The following is a 20,393-nucleotide window of genomic DNA, read 5'->3' as shown; positions in this document are numbered from 1 at the left end:
TACACAGCAAACATTCTGTGCAATATTTTTAAATGTAGCAATACCACAACTTTTTGCTACCACTGACCTGGACAGACTTCATTTCCCTCCCCTCATGTTTTGGGCTCTGAATATTTCCCTTCACCCCTGGAAAAGGCAGCCAATGTGGTCTGAGATAGCAGGAACTGCAGATGCTGGAGAATCTGAGATAACCAGGTGCGGAGCTGGGTGACCCCAGCAGGTCTGGCAGCATCTGTGGAAAGAGAATTCCAATCCCCCCGACAGTGGGGCACCCCCTTGGCGCTGATCACCCCGACAGTGCGGCGCAACCTCAGTGCTGACCCCCCCCCCCCCCCCCCCCCCCCGGACAGTGCAGCGCTGACGCCCCCAACAGTGCGGTGCCCCCTCAGCACTGACCCTCCGACAGTGTGGCGCCCCCTCAGCACTGACCCCCTGACAGTGCGGTGCCCCCTCAGCGCTGACCCCCCGACAGTGCCCACTCCCTCTGTGCTGACCCTCTGACAGTGCGGCACCCCTCAGCACTGACCCTCCGACAGCGTGACGATGCTTGAGCTTTGTGATGGGACATCAGCCAATATTTTCATAGAATCTTAGAACCCTAACAGTCTGGAAACAGGCCTTTCGGCCCAACAAGTCCATGCCCTGACCCTCAGAACAACCCTCCCAGACCCATCCCCCTATAATCCATCTAATCCACCTAATCTGCACATCCCTGGACACTATGGGGCAATTTAGCATGGCCAATCCACCCTAACCTGCAATAACAAGGTGTGGAGCTGGATGAACACAGCAGGCCAAGCAGCGTTAGAGGAGCAGGAAAGCTGATGTTTTAAGCCTAGACAAGGCAGCCCTACACCTTGTTATCTCAGATTCTCCAGCATCTGCAGTTCCTACTCTCCCTCCAACCTAGCCTGCACATCTTTGGACTGTGGGATGAAACCAGAGCACCTGGAGGAAACCCACGCAGACACGGAGAGAATGCACAGCCTGAGGGTGGAATCGAACCTGGGTCCCTAGCGCTGTGAGGCAGCAGTTCAAACAACTGGGCCACCATGGATTTTTTCTGAAGAAGGGTCCAGGCCCAAAACATCAGCTTTCTTGCTCCTAAGATGCTGCTGGGCCTGCTGTGTTCTTCCAGCTCTACACTTTGTTATCTCAAATCTCCAGCATCTGCAGTTCCTACTGTCTCTGCCCCCTGCCGTTGGGATCCCAGGGTTGGACTTGATCCCAGAACCATTTCACTCGGATGCAAACACATTAATCCCACTGAACCACAGCTGAAGCCAGAAGTACTTTTTATTAAAATAATATATCCATTACACACGCAATGCTGGGGGGTGGTGGGAAGATGTTTGCTGTGTGTTTGAGGGTCAAGCAACTCACCATGAGAGAGACAGAGACACACACACACAAACTCAATTATGTTTATAAGGGACAGACAAAACAATAGTGGAGGTAGGAAACATAAAACACAAACTCACAGTTTCAGGCATCTCAGACACAAAAAGAAATCTTAACGTACTTTTATTCTCAGTTTGGAGTCGCTGCTTCTGTACAATATATATTTATATAAATAAGTAAAATAAGACACATCAGAAAACACTGGCAGCATTCACACATGAGAGAGCGCGAGCTCCCTCTCTGTAACTTGCCGAACCATTCTCGGATTAATCTCCTTTTGCACTGTTCAGACCCTTCCACTCAGTCCTCTCTGTGACTTGGTCAGGGTCCTACACTGATACAAACTGGGAGCCCCCACTCTCTCCTGGCCCTCCCCACCTTAAATGACCCAAGTCTAGGAGGGTGGGTTCAAGGTGGGGCCTGGGAGGTCCCTTTAGGCTTCCATTCTTGGACAGTGCTCCCAGGGTCATCGGCCACAGCCGGGAATGTCCTCACCGTTTTCCCCACTGAGGGCTCAGTGTCTGTATCTCTGAGCCAGGGGGCCCGGGATCAAGTCCCGCCAGTTCCTGCGTGCTAGCATCTCTGAACAGGTAAATTAGAGAAGGATCTGGATACTGGTCCCTGTATTAACAACAAAATAGTTGAATATTCACTTCCATTGAAAAACAAAGCTGTCCCTGGGTCAGTCAACTATGGAATGACCCTCCTGTTTAGGAGCAGGGTTTGTTTAGTGGTTGCTAATGGGGCAAAAATGATTTTATCTTTAAAAATAAAAAAAAGACACATAATTCTAGAGCATCCTCACAGTTCACTGCGTCTTTTTGGGGGGGGGGGGGATTAATTTCTTTTCCCCTTTAATTACACCCCTTCCCAAATAAGTCGAATCTATAACAGCCCTCCCCCTCTCCAACAGGCTGATGGGCAAGTTAGCAGCGTCACCTTCATTGGACAGACTGAAATTTTCCTGTATCCCCCCACCTTGTGCCCAGTTTTACTCTGAAGGTGTTTATATACACGACCAAGCCCCTTGTCTGGCCCCACGAAGAAACAGATTCTCACATCCCACTGAGTCAGATCCTGTGTTCCCGAAGCTACAGGAGGAAGAACAGTCAGTCAGGAGGGCTCAAATTCCAATGGAAGAAGCCTTCACCATTGATAACGATGACTCAGGCTCGATACTCCAGTAATTAACCAAACCCTTTAATACATGACAGTGTGTGCGTGTGTGTGTGAGTGTATGTGTGAGAGAGAGACAGAGACAGACAAAGTGTGTGTGTATGCACGAGGGACAGAGTGTGCAAGGCAGAGACAGAAAGACAAAGTGTGCAAGCAAGAGGAAGAGACAGAAAGACAGAGAGAGGGAAAGTGCGAGAGAGAGAGCAACATTACAGTTTGAGAGAGAGACAGCAGAGTGTGAGAGTGAGACAGTGTGCGAGAGAGAGAGCAACATTACAGTTTGAGAGAGAGACAGCAGAGTGTGAGAGTGAGACAGTGTGCGAGAGAGAGAGCAACATTACAGTTTGAGAGAGAGACAGCAGAGTGTGAGAGTGAGACAGTGTGCGAGAGAGAGAGCAACATTACAGTTTGAGAGAGAGACAGCAGAGTGTGAGAGTGAGACAGTGTGCGAGAGAGAGAGCAACATTACAGTTTGAGAGAGAGACAGCAGAGTGTGAGAGTGAGACAGTGTGCGAGAGAGAGAGAGAGACAGACAGACAGAGATTGCGAGTGAGAGAGACAGAATATGAGAGAGAGACAGAGAGAGTGAAAGTGTGAGACAGAGACCAAGAGAGATAACGACAGAGTGAGACAGACAGAGTATATGTGTGTGTATGAGAGAGAGAGAGAGACAGACTGTGTGTGTGTGTGTGTGTGTGTCTGTCTGAGACAGAGGGAAAGAGTGTGTGTCTCCTTATGTATTAAAGGGTTCTGAACATCTCTGCTGAACTTTGGGACTGTGTTCAGAGGACACTGACCCTCTCACTGAGTCTCTGCACATCTCTGCTGCTCAAACTAACAGCAGGAGCTGGCTTCCTGGTGACCTGGGACGGGTGCTGTGCCTGGCTGCATGGGTCATCACTCTCATGGGTCAGGTACCTCTCTCCGATCTTGCATTCCAGCTCTCGCAGGTCCAGCCACGTCTGCTGGTCCTGTTTTGGGGTTTTTGAAGAGAGGGGGCGTGGTGTAAGGAAGAAAGAGAAAATGTGTGGTTGTCAGAAATTGGGCTCAAAGACCAAAGACCATTCTTGTTCCTTTGTGAAACTTAATGGGGCGTCTTAATCACAGTGGACGTGAGCGGATGTTTGGAACAACAAAACCAGCTCACCCTCCCCCACCCCCCCCCCCCAAAACTTGATAAACAGAACTTTGCAATGCCTACCCTCCTAAATCATCCTTGAGTCTTACAATTATCCTTGGAATCTATCTACGAGCATGCCAAGTGATATTGGGATAGTACGGGTAAATGGTAGAGTTGGATGGACTGAATGGCCCACTCCTTTGTGATCTATTCCTCTCACCAGTAACCTGTCTTGGGCGTGGAATTAAATTAGGAAGGGAGACTCCTGTCTACAATGCCAGCTGTACCAACTGGCTCAGATTGGCCATTGGTAGCAGCATTAAGACAAGGCACTGGTCTAATGGGAAGGTTCCCATTCACTTATTCTTTCCGGGAATGTGGGCATCACTGGCGAGTCCAATCCCTAATTGCGCTTGATGAGAGTGGCATGCTCATTCATTTCGGAGGAAAGAGTCAGCCCTGTTGCTGTGGGTCAGGAGTCACGTGTAGGCCCAACTGGGCACGGCTGGCAGATTTCCTCAGGATGGGTTTCCACAACAGCTCAAGGCTTCAGTCCAAGCAGAACGGCTGAAGTAACCAGCCACGTGATGGAATTTCAGGCAAGACACCTTGGGGGCCTCCAGGAAGGCGAAGTTAGGACGTTCAACCTAAAACCGAAGCAGTGAGCCACAGGGAGCCTGATCGGCATCAGACGATGGGGCACTCTATCTGTACGGCACTAGGCCACCAGATCCATTCTAGCACCGGGGCTGAACATGTCACAATCTGGGGCAACGGCTAATACCAACCTCACACCAACCCCGCTGCCCGACTAATACCAACCTCACGCCAATCCCGCTGCCCGACTAATACCAACCTCACGCCAACCCCGCTGCCCGACTAATACCAACCTCTCGCCAACCCCGCTGCCCGACTAATACCAACCTCACGCCAACCCCGCCGCCCGACTGCTACCAACCTCTCGCCAATCCCGCTGCCCGACTAATACCAACCTCTCGCCAATCCCGCTGCCCGACTAATACCAACCTCTCGCCAATCCCGCTGCCCGACTAATACCAACCTCTCGCCAACCCCGCTGCCCGACTAATACCAACCTCTCGCCAATCCCGCTGCCCGACTAATACCAACCTCACGCCAATCCCGCTGCCCGACTAATACCAACCTCACGCCAACCCCGCTGCCCGACTAATACCAACCTCACGCCAACCCCGCCGCCCGACTGCTACCAACCTCTCGCCAATCCCGCTGCCCGACTAATGCCAACCTCTCGCCAACCCCGCTGCCCGACTAATACCAACCTCTCGCCAATCCCGCTGCCCGACTAATACCAACCTCTCGCCAACCCCGCTGCCCGACTAATACCAACCTCTCGCCAATCCCGCTGCCCGACTAATACCAACCTCTCGCCAACCCCGCTGCCCGACTAATACCAACCTCTCGCCAATCCCGCTGCCCGACTAATACCAACCTCACGCCAACCCCGCTGCCCGACTAATACCAACCGCTCGCCAATCCCGCTGCCCGACAAATACCAACCTCACGCCAATCCCGCTGCCCGACTAATACCAACCTCACGCCAACCCCGCTGCCCGACTAATACCAACCTCACGCCAATCCCGCTGCCCGACTAATACCAACCTCTCGCCAACCCCGCTGCCCGACTAATACCAACCTCACGCCAACCCCGCTGCCCGACTGCTACCAACCTCACGCCAACCCCGCTGCCCGACTGCTACCAACCTCACGCCAACCCCGCTGCCCGACTAATACCAACCTCACGCCAATCCCGCTGCCCGACTAATACCAACCTCTCGCCAACCCCGCCGCCCGACTGCTACCAACCTCACGCCAATCCCGCTGCCCGACTAATACCAACCTCTCGCCAACCCCGCCGCCCGACTGCTACCAACCTCACGCCAACCCCGCTGCCCAACGAATACCAACCTCACGCCAATCCCGCTGCCCGACTAATACCAACCTCACGCCAATCCCGCTGCCCGACTAATACCAACCTCACGCCAATCCCGCTGCCCGACTAATACCAACCTCTCGCCAACCCCGCTGCCCGACTAATACCAACCTCACGCCAACCCCGCTGCCCGACTGCTACCAACCTCACGCCAACCCCGCTGCCCGACTGCTACCAACCTCACGCCAACCCCGCTGCCCGACTAATACCAACCTCACGCCAATCCCGCTGCCCGACTAATACCAACCTCTCGCCAACCCCGCCGCCCGACTGCTACCAACCTCACGCCAACCCCGCTGCCCAACTGCTACCAACCTCACGCCAATCCCGCTGCCCGACTGCTACCAACCTCACGCCAATCCCGCTGCCCGACTGCTACCAACCTCTCGCCAACCCCGCTGCCCGACTAATACCAACCTCACGCCAATCCCGCTGCCCGACTAATACCAACCTCACGCCAATCCCGCTGCCCGACTAATACCAACCTCTCGCCAATCCCGCTGCCCGACTAATACCAACCTCTCGCCAATCCCGCTGCCCGACTGCTACCAACCTCTCGCCAATCCCGCTGCCCGACTGCTACCAACCTCACGCCAATCCCGCTGCCCGACTGATACCAACCTCACGCCAATCCCGCTGCCCGACTGATACCAACCTCTCGCCAATCCCGCTGCCCGACTGATACCAACCTCTCGCCAATCCTGCTGCCCGACTAATACCAACCTCACGCCAATCCCGCTGCCCGACTGATACCAACCTCACGCCAACCCTGCTGCCCGACTGATACCAACCTCACGCCAATCCCGCTGCCCGACTAATACCAACCTCACGCCAATCCCGCTGCCCGACTAATACCAACCTCACGCCAACCCCGCTGCCCGACTAATACCAACCTCACGCCAATCCCGCTGCCCGACTAATACCAACCTCACGCCAACCCCGCTGCCCGACTAATACCAACCTCACGCCAATCCCGCTGCCCGACTAATACCAACCTCACGCCAACCCCGCTGCCCGACTGATACCAACCTCTCGCCAATCCCGCTGCCCGACTGATACCAACCTCACGCCAATCCCGCTGCCCGACTGATACCAACCTCACGCCAACCCTGCTGCCCGACTGATACCAACCTCTCGCCAATCCCGCTGCCCGACTAATACCAACCTCTCGCCAATCCCGCTGCCCGACTAATACCAACCTCACGCCAATCCCGCTGCCCGACTAATACCAACCTCACGCCAACCCCGCTGCCCGACTAATACCAACCTCTCGCCAATTCCGCTGCCCGACTAATACCAACCTCACGCCAATCCCGCTGCCCGACTAATACCAACCTCACGCCAATCCCGCTGCCCGACTGCTACCAACCTCACGCCAATCCCGCTGCCCGACTAATACCAACCTCTCGCCAATCCCGCTGCCCGACTAATACCAACCTCTCGCCAACCCCGCTGCCCGACTAATACCAACCTCACGCCAATCCCGCTGCCCGATTAATACCAACCTCTCGCCAATTCCGCTGCCCGACTAATACCAACCTCTCGCCAACCCCGCTGCCCGACTAATACCAACCTCTCGCCAATCCCGCTGCCCGACTAATACCAACCTCTCGCCAACCCCGCTGCCCGACTGCTACCAACCTCACGCCAACTCCGCTGCCCGACTAATACCAACCTCACGCCAACTCCGCTGCCCGACTGCTACCAACCTCACGCCAATCCCGCTGCCCGACTGCTACCAACCTCACGCCAATCCCGCTGCCCTACTAATACCAACCTCACGCCAACCCCGCTGCCCGACTAATACCAACCTCACGCCAACTCCGCTGCCCGACTGCTACCATCCTCTCGCCAATCCCGCTGCCCGACTGCTACCAACCTCACGCCAATCCCGCTGCCCGACTAATACCAACCTCACGCCAACCCCGCTGCCCGACTAATACCAACCTCACGCCAACCCCGCTGCCCGACTAATACCAACCTCACGCCAACTCCGCTGCCCGACTGCTACCAACCTCTCGCCAATCCCGCTGCCCGACTGCTACCAACCTCACGCCAACTCCGCTGCCCGACTGCTACCAACCTCACGCCAATCCCGCTGCCCGACTAATACCAACCTCACGCCAACCCCGCTGCCCGACTAATACCAACCTCTCGCCAATCCCGCTGCCCGACTAATACCAACCTCTCGCCAATCCCGCTGCCCGACTAATACCAACCTCACGCCAACCCCGCTGCCCGACTAATACCAACCTCTCGCCAATCCCGCTGCCCGACTAATACCAACCTCTCGCCAATCCCGCTGCCCGACTAATACCAACCTCACGCCAACCCCGCTGCCCGACTGCTACCAACCTCACGCCAACTCCGCTGCCCGACTGCTACCAACCTCACGCCAATCCCGCTGCCCGACTAATACCAACCTCACGCCAACCCCGCTGCCCGACTAATACCAACCTCTCGCCAATCCCACTGCCCGACTAATACCAACCTCACGCCAACCCCGCTGCCCGACTAATACCAACCTCACGCCAATCCCGCTGCCCGACTAATACCAACCTCACGCCAATCCCGCTGCCCGACTAATACCAACCTCACGCCAACCCCGCTGCCCGACTGCTACCAACCTCACGCCAACCCCGCTGCCCGACTAATACCAACCTCACGCCAATCCCGCTGCCCGACTAATACCAACCTCTCGCCAACCCCGCTGCCCGACTAATACCAACCTCACGCCAATCCCGCTGCCCGACTGCTACCAACCTCACGCCAACTCCGCTGCCCGACTAATACCAACCTCACGTCAACTCCGCTGCCCGACTAATACCAACCTCACGCCAATCCCGCTGCCCGACTAATACCAACCTCACGCCAATCCCGCTGCCCGATTAATACCAACCTCACGCCAATCCCGCTGCCCGACTGCTACCAACCTCACGCCAACTCCGCTGCCCGACTGCTACCAACCTCACGCCAATCCCGCTGCCCGACTAATACCAACCTCACGCCAATCCCGCTGCCCGACTGCTACCAACCTCACGCCAATCCCGCTGCCCGACTGCTACCAACCTCTCGCCAACCCCGCTGCCCGACTAATACCAACCTCACACCAACCCCGCTGCCCGACTGCTACCAACCTCACGCCAATCCCACTGCCCGACTGCTACCAACCTCACGCCAACTCCGCTGCCCGACTGCTACCAACCTCACGCCAATCCCGCTGCCCGACTGCTACCAACCTCACGCCAACTCCGCTGCCCGACTGCTACCAACCTCACGCCAATCCCGCTGCCCGACTGCTACCAACCTCACGCCAATCCCGCTGCCCGACTAATACCAACCTCACGCCAACCCCACTGCCCGACTAATACCAACCTCACGCCAATCCCGCTGCCCGACTGCTACCAACCTCACGCCAACTCCGCTGCCCGACTAATACCAACCTCACGTCAACTCCGCTGCCCGACTAATACCAACCTCACGCCAATCCCGCTGCCCGACTAATACGAACCTCACGCCAATCCCGCTGCCCGATTAATACCAACCTCACGCCAATCCCGCTGCCCGACTGCTACCAACCTCACGCCAACTCCGCTGCCCGACTGCTACCAACCTCACGCCAATCCCGCTGCCCGACTAATACCAACCTCACGCCAATCCCGCTGCCCGACTGCTACCAACCTCACGCCAACTCCGCTGCCCGACTAATACCAACCTCACGCCAATCCCGCTGCCCGACTGCTACCAACCTCTCGCCAACCCCGCTGCCCGACTAATACCAACCTCACGCCAACCCCGCTGCCCGACTAATACCAACCTCACACCAACCCCGCTGCCCGACTAATACCAACCTCACGCCAATCCTGCTGCCCGACTAATACCAACCTCACGCCAACCCCGCTGCCCGACTGCTACCAACCTCACGCCAACCCCGCTGCCCGACTAATACCAACCTCACGCCAATCCCGCTGCCCGATTAATACCAACCTCACGCCAATCCCGCTGCCCGACTAATACCAACCTCACGCCAATCCCGCTGCCCGACTAATACCAACCTCTCGCCAATCCCGCTGCCCGACTAATACCAACCTCACGCCAATCCCGCTGCCCGACTAATACCAACCTCACGCCAATCCCGCTGCCCGACTAATACCAACCTCTCGCCAATCCCGCCGCCCGACTAATACCAACCTCTCGCCAATCCCGCCGCCCGACTGCTACCAACCTCTCGCCAATCCCGCCGCCCGACTGCTACCAACCTCTCGCCAATCCCGCTGCCCGACTAATACCAACCTCTCGCCAACCCCGCTGCCCGACTAATACCAACCTCACGCCAATCCCGCTGCCCGACTAATACCAACCTCTCGCCAACCCCGCTGCCCGACTAATACCAACCTCACGCCAATCCCGCTGCCCGACTGCTACCAACCTCACGCCAACCCCGCTGCCCGACTGCTACCAACCTCACGCCAATCCCGCTGCCCGACTGCTACCAACCTCACGCCAACCCCGCTGCCCGACTAATACCAACCTCTCGCCAACCCCGCTGCCCGACTAATACCAACCTCTCGCCAATCCCGCTGCCCGACTAATACCAACCTCACGCCAATCCCGCTGCCCGACTAATACCAACCTCACGCCAATCCCACTGCCCGACTGCTACCAACCTCACGCCAACCCCGCTGCCCGACTGCTACCAACCCCACGCCAACTCCGCTGCCCGACTGCTACCAACCTCACGCCAATCCCGCTGCCCGACTAATACCAACCTCACGCCAACCCCGCTGCCCGACTAATACCAACCTCTCGCCAATCCCGCTGCCCGACTAATACCAACCTCACGCCAATCCCACTGCCCGACTAATACCAACCTCACGCCAATCCCGCTGCCCGACTAATACCAACCTCTCGCCAATCCCGCTGCCCGACTGCTACCAACCTCACGCCAGTCCCGCTGCCCGACTGCTACCAACCTCACGCCAATCCCGCTGCCCGACTAATACCAACCTCAGGCCAATCCCACTGCCCGACTAATACCAACCTCACGCCAATCCCACTGCCCGACTAATACCAACCTCTCGCCAACCCCGCTGCCCGACTAATACCAACCTCACGCCAATCCCGCTGCCCGACTGCTACCAACCTCACGCCAACTCCGCTGCCCGACTAATACCAACCTCACGTCAACCCCGCTGCCCGACTAATACCAACCTCACGCCAATCCCGCTGCCCGACTAATACCAACCTCACGTCAACCCCGCTGCCCGACTAATACCAACCTCTCGCCAACCCCGCTGCCCGACTAATACCAACCTCACGCCAACTCCGCTGCCCGACTGCTACCAACCTCACGCCAATCCCGCTGCCCGACTAATACCAACCTCACGCCAATCCCGCTGCCCGACTAATACCAACCTCACGCCAACTCCGCTGCCCGACTGCTACCAACCTCACGCCAATCCCGCTGCCCGACTGCTACCAACCTCTCGCCAATCCCGCTGCCCGACTAATACCAACCTCACGCCAATCCCACTGCCCGACTAATACCAACCTCACGCCAATCCCGCTGCCCGACTAATACCAACCTCTCGCCAATCCCGCTGCCCGACTGCTACCAACCTCACGCCAATCCCGCTGCCCGACTGCTACCAACCTCACGCCAATCCCGCTGCCCGACTAATACCAACCTCACGCCAATCCCGCTGCCCGACTAATACCAACCTCTCGCCAACCCCGCTGCCCGACTAATACCAACCTCACGCCAATCCCGCTGCCCGACTGCTACCAACCTCACGCCAACTCCGCTGCCCGACTAATACCAACCTCACGTCAACCCCGCTGCCCGACTAATACCAACCTCACGCCAATCCCGCTGCCCGACTAATACCAACCTCACGCCAATCCCGCTGCCCGACTAATACCAACCTCTCGCCAACCCCGCTGCCCGACTAATACCAACCTCACGCCAATCCCGCTGCCCGACTGCTACCAACCTCACGCCAACCCCGCTGCCCGACTAATACCAACCTCACGCCAATCCCGCTGCCCGACTAATACCAACCTCACGCCAATCCCGCTGCCCGACTAATACCAACCTCACGCCAATCCCGCTGCCCGATTAATACCAACCTCACGCCAACTCCGCTGCCCGACTGCTACCAACCTCACGCCAATCCCGCTGCCCGACTAATACCAACCTCACGCCAATCCCGCTGCCCGACTGCTACCAACCTCACGCCAACTCCGCTGCCCGACTGCTACCAACCTCACGCCAATCCCGCTGCCCGACTGCTACCAACCTCTCGCCAACCCCGCTGCCCGACTAATACCAACCTCTCGCCAATCCCACTGCCCGACTAATACCAACCTCACGCCAATCCCGCTGCCCGACTAATACCAACCTCTCGCCAATCCCACTGCCCGACTAATACCAACCTCACGCCAACCCCGCTGCCCGACTAATACCAACCTCACGCCAATCCCGCTGCCCGACTGCTACCAACCTCACGCCAATCCCGCTGCCCGACTAATACCAACCTCTCGCCAATCCCGCTGCCCGACTAATACCAACCTCACGCCAATCCCGCTGCCCGACTAATACCAACCTCTCGCCAATCCCACTGCCCGACTAATACCAACCTCACGCCAATCCCGCTGCCCGACTAATACCAACCTCACGCCAATCCCGCTGCCCGACTCATACCAACCTCTCGCCAATCCCGCTGCCCGACTAATACCAACCTCTCGCCAATCCCGCTGCCCGACTGCTACCAACCTCTCGCCAATCCCGCTGCCCGACTGCTACCAACCTCACGCCAACTCCGCTGCCCGACTAATACCAACCTCACGCCAATCCCGCTGCCCGACTAATACCAACCTCACGCCAATCCCGCCGCCCGACTAATACCAACCTCTCGCCAATCCCGCCGCCCGACTAATACCAACCTCACGCCAATCCCGCTGCCCGACTGCTACCAACCTCACGCCAACTCCGCTGCCCGACTAATACCAACCTCACGCCAATCCCGCTGCCCGACTGCTCCCAACCTCACGCCAACTCCGCTGCCCGACTAATACCAACCTCACGTCAACCCCGCTGCCCGACTAATACCAACCTCACGCCAATCCCGCTGCCCGACTAATACCAACCTCACGCCAACCCCGCTGCCCGACTAATACCAACCTCACGTCAACTCCGCTGCCCGACTAATACCAACCTCACGCCAATCCCGCTGCCCGACTAATACCAACCTCACGCCAATCCCGCTGCCCGATTAATACCAACCTCACGCCAATCCCGCTGCCCGACTGCTACCAACCTCACGCCAACTCCGCTGCCCGACTGCTACCAACCTCACGCCAATCCCGCTGCCCGACTAATACCAACCTCACGCCAATCCCGCTGCCCGACTGCTACCAACCTCACGCCAATCCCGCTGCCCAACTGCTACCAACCTCTCGCCAACCCCGCTGCCCGACTAATACCAACCTCACGCCAACCCCGCTGCCCGACTGCTACCAACCTCACGCCAATCCCACTGCCCGACTGCTACCAACCTCACGCCAACTCCGCTGCCCGACTGCTACCAACCTCACGCCAATCCCGCTGCCCGACTGCTACCAACCTCACGCCAACTCCGCTGCCCGACTGCTACCAACCTCACGCCAATCCCGCTGCCCGACTGCTACCAACCTCACGCCAATCCCGCTGCCCGACTAATACCAACCTCACGCCAATCCCACTGCCCGACTAATACCAACCTCTCGCCAACCCCGCTGCCCGACTAATACCAACCTCACGCCAATCCCGCTGCCCGACTACCAACCTCACGCCAACTCCGCTGCCCGACTAATACCAACCTCACGTCAACTCCGCTGCCCGACTAATACCAACCTCACGCCAATCCCGCTGCCCGACTAATACCAACCTCACGCCAATCCCGCTGCCCGATTAATACCAACCTCACGCCAATCCCGCTGCCCGACTGCTACCAACCTCACGCCAACTCCGCTGCCCGACTGCTACCAACCTCACGCCAATCCCGCTGCCCGACTAATACCAACCTCACGCCAATCCCGCTGCCCGACTGCTACCAACCTCACGCCAACTCCGCTGCCCGACTAATACCAACCTCACGCCAATCCCGCTGCCCGACTGCTACCAACCTCACGCCAACTCCGCTGCCCGACTGCTACCAACCTCACGCCAATCCCGCTGCCCGACTGCTACCAACCTCACGCCAACTCCGCTGCCCGACTGCTACCAACCTCACGCCAATCCCGCTGCCCGACTGCTACCAACCTCACGCCAATCCCGCTGCCCGACTAATACCAACCTCACGCCAATCCCACTGCCCGACTAATACCAACCTCTCGCCAACCCCGCTGCCCGACTAATACCAACCTCACGCCAATCCCGCTGCCCGACTGCTACCAACCTCACGCCAACTCCGCTGCCCGACTAATACCAACCTCACGTCAACTCCGCTGCCCGACTAATACCAACCTCACGCCAATCCCGCTGCCCGACTAATACCAACCTCACGCCAATCCCGCTGCCCGATTAATACCAACCTCACGCCAATCCCGCTGCCCGACTGCTACCAACCTCACGCCAACTCCGCTGCCCGACTGCTACCAACCTCACGCCAATCCCGCTGCCCGACTAATACCAACCTCACGCCAATCCCGCTGCCCGACTGCTACCAACCTCACGCCAACTCCGCTGCCCGACTAATACCAACCTCACGCCAATCCCGCTGCCCGACTGCTACCAACCTCTCGCCAACCCCGCTGCCCGACTAATACCAACCTCACGCCAACCCCGCTGCCCGACTAATACCAACCTCACACCAACCCCGCTGCCCGACTAATACCAACCTCACACCAACCCCGCTGCCCGACTAATACCAACCTCACGCCAATCCCGCTGCCCGATTAATACCAACCTCACGCCAATCCCGCTGCCCGACTAATACCAACCTCACGCCAATCCCGCTGCCCGACTAATACCAACCTCTCGCCAATCCCGCTGCCCGACTAATACCAACCTCACGCCAATCCCGCTGCCCGACTAATACCAACCTCACGCCAATCCCGCTGCCCGACTAATACCAACCTCTCGCCAATCCCGCCGCCCGACTGCTACCAACCTCTCGCCAATCCCGCTGCCCGACTAATACCAACCTCTCGCCAACCCCGCTGCCCGACTAATACCAACCTCACGCCAATCCCGCTGCCCGACTAATACCAACCTCTCGCCAACCCCGCTGCCCGACTAATACCAACCTCTCGCCAACCCCGCTGCCCGACTAATACCAACCTCACGCCAATCCCGCTGCCCGACTGCTACCAACCTCACGCCAACCCCGCTGCCCGACTGCTACCAACCTCACGCCAATCCCGCTGCCCGACTGCTACCAACCTCACGCCAACCCCGCTGCCCGACTAATACCAACCTCTCGCCAACCCCGCTGCCCGACTAATACCAACCTCTCGCCAATCCCGCTGCCCGACTAATACCAACCTCACGCCAATCCCGCTGCCCGACTAATACCAACCTCACGCCAATCCCGCTGCCCGACTGCTACCAACCTCACGCCAACCCCGCTGCCCGACTGCTACCAACCCCACGCCAACTCCGCTGCCCGACTGCTACCAACCTCACGCCAATCCCGCTGCCCGACTAATACCAACCTCACGCCAACCCCGCTGCCCGACTAATACCAACCTCTCGCCAATCCCGCTGCCCGACTAATACCAACCTCACGCCAATCCCACTGCCCGACTAATACCAACCTCACGCCAATCCCGCTGCCCGACTAATACCAACCTCTCGCCAATCCCGCTGCCCGACTGCTACCAACCTCACGCCAGTCCCGCTGCCCGACTGCTACCAACCTCACGCCAATCCCGCTGCCCGACTAATACCAACCTCACGCCAATCCCACTGCCCGACTAATACCAACCTCACGCCAATCCCACTGCCCGACTAATACCTACCTCTCGCCAACCCCGCTGCCCGACTAATACCAACCTCACGCCAATCCCGCTGCCCGACTGCTACCAACCTCACGCCAACTCCGCTGCCCGACTAATACCAACCTCACGTCAACCCCGCTGCCCGACTAATACCAACCTCACGCCAATCCCGCTGCCCGACTAATACCAACCTCACGTCAACCCCGCTGCCCGACTAATACCAACCTCTCGCCAACCCCGCTGCCCGACTAATACCAACCTCACGCCAACTCCGCTGCCCGACTGCTACCAACCTCACGCCAATCCCGCTGCCCGACTAATACCAACCTCACGCCAATCCCGCTGCCCGACTAATACCAACCTCACGCCAATCCCGCTGCCCGACTAATACCAACCTCACGCCAACTCCGCTGCCCGACTGCTACCAACCTCACGCCAATCCCGCTGCCCGACTGCTACCAACCTCTCGCCAATCCCGCTGCCCGACTAATACCAACCTCACGCCAATCCCACTGCCCGACTAATACCAACCTCACGCCAATCCCGCTGCCCGACTAATACCAACCTCTCGCCAATCCCGCTGCCCGACTGCTACCAACCTCACGCCAATCCCGCTGCCCGACTGCTACCAACCTCACGCCAATCCCGCTGCCCGACTAATACCAACCTCACGCCAATCCCACTGCCCGACTAATACCAACCTCTCGCCAACCCCGCTGCCCGACTAATACCAACCTCACGCCAATCCCGCTGCCCGACTGCTACCAACCTCACGCCAACTCCGCTGCCCGACTAATACCAACCTCACGTCAACCCCGCTGCCCGACTAATACCAACCTCACGCCAATCCCGCTGCCCGACTAATACCAACCTCACGCCAATCCCGCTGCCCGACTAATACCAACCTCTCGCCAACCCCGCTGCCCGACTAATACCAACCTCACGCCAATCCCGCTGCCCGACTGCTACCAACCTCACGCCAACCCCGCTGCCCGACTAATACCAACCTCACGCCAATCCCGCTGCCCGACTAATACCAACCTCACGCCAATCCCGCTGCCCGACTAATACCAACCTCACGCCAATCCCGCTGCCCGATTAATACCAACCTCACGCCAACTCCGCTGCCCGACTGCTACCAACCTCACGCCAATCCCGCTGCCCGACTAATACCAACCTCACGCCAATCCCGCTGCCCGACTAATACCAACCTCACGCCAATCCCGCTGCCCGACTGCTACCAACCTCACGCCAACTCCGCTGCCCGACTGCTACCAACCTCACGCCAATCCCGCTGCCCGACTGCTACCAACCTCTCGCCAACCCCGCTGCCCGACTAATACCAACCTCTCGCCAATCCCACTGCCCGACTAATACCAACCTCACGCCAATCCCGCTGCCCGACTAATACCAACCTCTCGCCAATCCCGCTGCCCGACTAATACCAACCTCACGCCAACCCCGCTGCCCGACTAATACCAACCTCACGCCAATCCCGCTGCCCGACTGCTACCAACCTCACGCCAATCCCGCTGCCCGACTAATACCAACCTCTCGCCAATCCCGCTGCCCGACTAATACCAACCTCACGCCAATCCCGCTGCCCGACTAATACCAACCTCTCGCCAATCCCACTGCCCGACTAATACCAACCTCACGCCAATCCCGCTGCCCGACTAATACCAACCTCACGCCAATCCCGCTGCCCGACTCATACCAACCTCTCGCCAATCCCGCTGCCCGACTAATACCAACCTCTCGCCAATCCCGCTGCCCGACTGCTACCAACCTCTCGCCAATCCCGCTGCCCGACTGCTACCAACCTCACGCCAACTCCGCTGCCCGACTGCTACCAACCTCACGCCAACTCCGCTGCCCGACTAATACCAACCTCACGCCAATCCCGCTGCCCGACTAATACCAACCTCACGCCAATCCCGCTGCCCGACTAATACCAACCTCACGCCAATCCCGCCGCCCGACTAATACCAACCTCTCGCCAATCCCGCCGCCCGACTAATACCAACCTCACGCCAATCCCGCTGCCCGACTGCTACCAACCTCACGCCAACTCCGCTGCCCGACTAATACCAACCTCACGTCAACCCCGCTGCCCGACTAATACCAACCTCACGCCAATCCCGCTGCCCGACTAATACCAACCTCACGCCAACCCCGCTGCCCGACTAATACCAACCTCACGCCAATCCCGCCGCCCGACTAATACCAACCTCTCGCCAATCCCGCTGCCCGACTAATACCAACCTCACGCCAATCCCGCCGCCCGACTAATACCAACCTCACGCCAATCCCGCTGCCCGACTCATACCAACCTCTCGCCAATCCCGCTGCCCGACTAATACCAACCTCTCGCCAATCCCGCTGCCCGACTGCTACCAACCTCTCGCCAATCCCGCTGCCCGACTGCTACCAACCTCACGCCAACTCCGCTGCCCGACTGCTACCAACCTCACGCCAACTCCGCTGCCCGACTAATACCAACCTCACGCCAATCCCGCTGCCCGACTAATACCAACCTCACGCCAATCCCGCTGCCCGACTAATACCAACCTCACGCCAATCCCGCCGCCCGACTAATACCAACCTCTCGCCAATCCCGCCGCCCGACTAATACCAACCTCACGCCAATCCCGCTGCCCGACTGCTACCAACCTCACGCCAACTCCGCTGCCCGACTAATACCAACCTCACGTCAACCCCGCTGCCCGACTAATACCAACCTCACGCCAATCCCGCTGCCCGACTAATACCAACCTCACGCCAACCCCGCTGCCCGACTAATACCAACCTCACGCCAATCCCGCCGCCCGACTAATACCAACCTCTCGCCAATCCCGCTGCCCGACTAATACCAACCTCACGCCAATCCCGCCGCCCGACTAATACCAACCTCTCGCCAATCCCACTGCCCGACTAATACCAACCTCACGCCAATCCCGCCGCCCGACTAATACCAACCTCTCGCCAATCCCGCCGCCCGACTAATACCAACCTCACGCCAATCCCGCTGCCCGACTAATACCAACCTCACGCCAACCCCGCTGCCCGACTAATACCAACCTCACGCCAACCCCGCTGCCCGACTGCTACCAACCTCACGCCAACCCCGCTGCCCGACTAATACCAACCTCACGCCAATCCCACTGCCCGACTAATACCAACCTCACGCCAATCCCACTGCCCGACTGCTACCAACCTCACGCCAACCCCGCTGCCCGACTAATACCAACCTCACGCCAATCCCGCTGCCCGACTAATACCAACCTCACGCCAATCCCGCTGCCCGACTAATACCAACCTCACGCCAACCCCACTGCCCGACTGCTACCAACCTCACGCCAATCCCACTGCCCATGAGCCAAGTGTTACCTGCAGGAAGGGGTGACTCAAAGACTTGTCCACACTGTATCTCTTCCTCATTCGTACCTGGAGCAGGTTGTTGATGAGATCAATGCCTTAAAAAGGAGAGAGATTTCAGCAGATCATTCTCTACTGCTCCTCGGGATGGTTTCTCAGACCCACCTTAGAGATTGGACTGTAATCCAATATACACACAACAAGCTCCATCAAACACTCCCAGGACAGGGACAGCATGGGGTTAGATATAGAGTAAAGCTTCCTCTACACTGTCTCCCATCAAATACTCCTAGGGCAGGGACAGAGAACAGGGTTAGATACAGACCAGAACTCCCTCTACACTGTCCCCATCAAACAGTCCCAGAGGGGGATGGCACAGATTTAGATACAGAGTAAAGCTCTCTCTACACTGTCCCCAGGACAGGGACAGCACAGGGTTAGATACAGAGCTTCAAATTCTCTCAGCTTTTCAAATCATTCCCCTCCCCCACCTCACCTTCCCACGAGATCTCCTTCCAGGGATTGGGTGGGTACATGAATGCAGCATTCTGGATCTGATCGTTGATGTCTTCATCCTCATTGAAGGGGAAGGTGCCACTCAGGCTGACGTACAGGATCACCCCCACCGACCACATGTCCAGGGAGCGGTTGTAGCCTTTGTCCAAGAGGACCTCAGGGGCCAGGTAGGCTGGCGTCCCCACCACCGAGCGGCGAAAGGATTTCTCCCCGATAATTCGAGCAAAACCAAAGTCACAGAGTTTCACCTGGGGAACGAGAGAGACAGGGAGTCACGGCAACTGCCAACGATGGCATCAGAGCCACAGGCAGATTCTTTATCACCCGAGCTTACAGCAACCAGCCCTATTTATTGTCACCTCCATCTCCAGAGTCAGGTCATCCTCATTTTATTCCCAATGTTCAGAAGGTATTCTATTGCTTGAACGCATCTTGATTTCCATGTGTCATTGGGTCACAGGTTGAGACCAGGCTTGCCTGGAGATGCCAAGCCTTAGCATCTCAGTAGCAAGGCTAGCAATAGCCTGTGACCCCACCCCTGTCACAAATCAAAATCAAGACATATTTAAACCAAGAGCTAACAAGATGTAGAGCTAGATGAGGCCAAGCAGCATCAGAGGAGCAGGAAAGCTGATGTTTCCAGTTTAGACTCTTCTTCAGAAGAAGGGTCCATTTTCCAGCATTGGCAGTTCCCACTATCTCCGTATTCAAACCAAGCTTTGCTTGGCATCTTTTCTCTCAAACCGGGGCAAGGCTTTAAAAAAATTATTCCTGGGGTACGGGTGTCATTGCCCATCCCTAATTGCCCCAGAGGGCAGTTAAGACTCCACCATGTTGCTGCGGGTCTGGAGT

General features: G+C 57.9%; 1 protein-coding gene across 2 annotated transcripts in view; it reads right to left on the bottom strand.

Annotated features, from left to right (window-relative positions):
- Positions 1–403: 403 nt before the first annotated feature.
- The window catches only part of prkd2 (protein kinase D2), a 168,851-nt gene continuing 148,861 nt past the window's right edge, over positions 404–20,393 (bottom strand). For both annotated transcript variants that reach the window (XM_048522410.2, XM_048522411.2), the window contains exons 16-18: positions 19,522–19,789; positions 19,038–19,123; positions 404–3,548 (exon numbers count right to left, since the gene is read on the bottom strand). In XM_048522410.2, coding sequence (XP_048378367.1) covers positions 3,360–3,548; positions 19,038–19,123; positions 19,522–19,789 — 543 coding nt within the window. In that variant the 3' untranslated portion in view covers positions 404–3,359. The remainder of the gene's footprint in view (positions 3,549–19,037; positions 19,124–19,521; positions 19,790–20,393) is intronic.

This window comes from Stegostoma tigrinum, chromosome 39, assembly GCF_030684315.1.
Source record: "Stegostoma tigrinum isolate sSteTig4 chromosome 39, sSteTig4.hap1, whole genome shotgun sequence".
NCBI classification, from domain to species: Eukaryota; Metazoa; Chordata; class Chondrichthyes; order Orectolobiformes; family Stegostomatidae; genus Stegostoma; species Stegostoma tigrinum.
The sequence above is the reverse complement of the archived record's forward strand: the minus strand, read 5'-3'. Positions and strand labels throughout refer to the sequence as shown.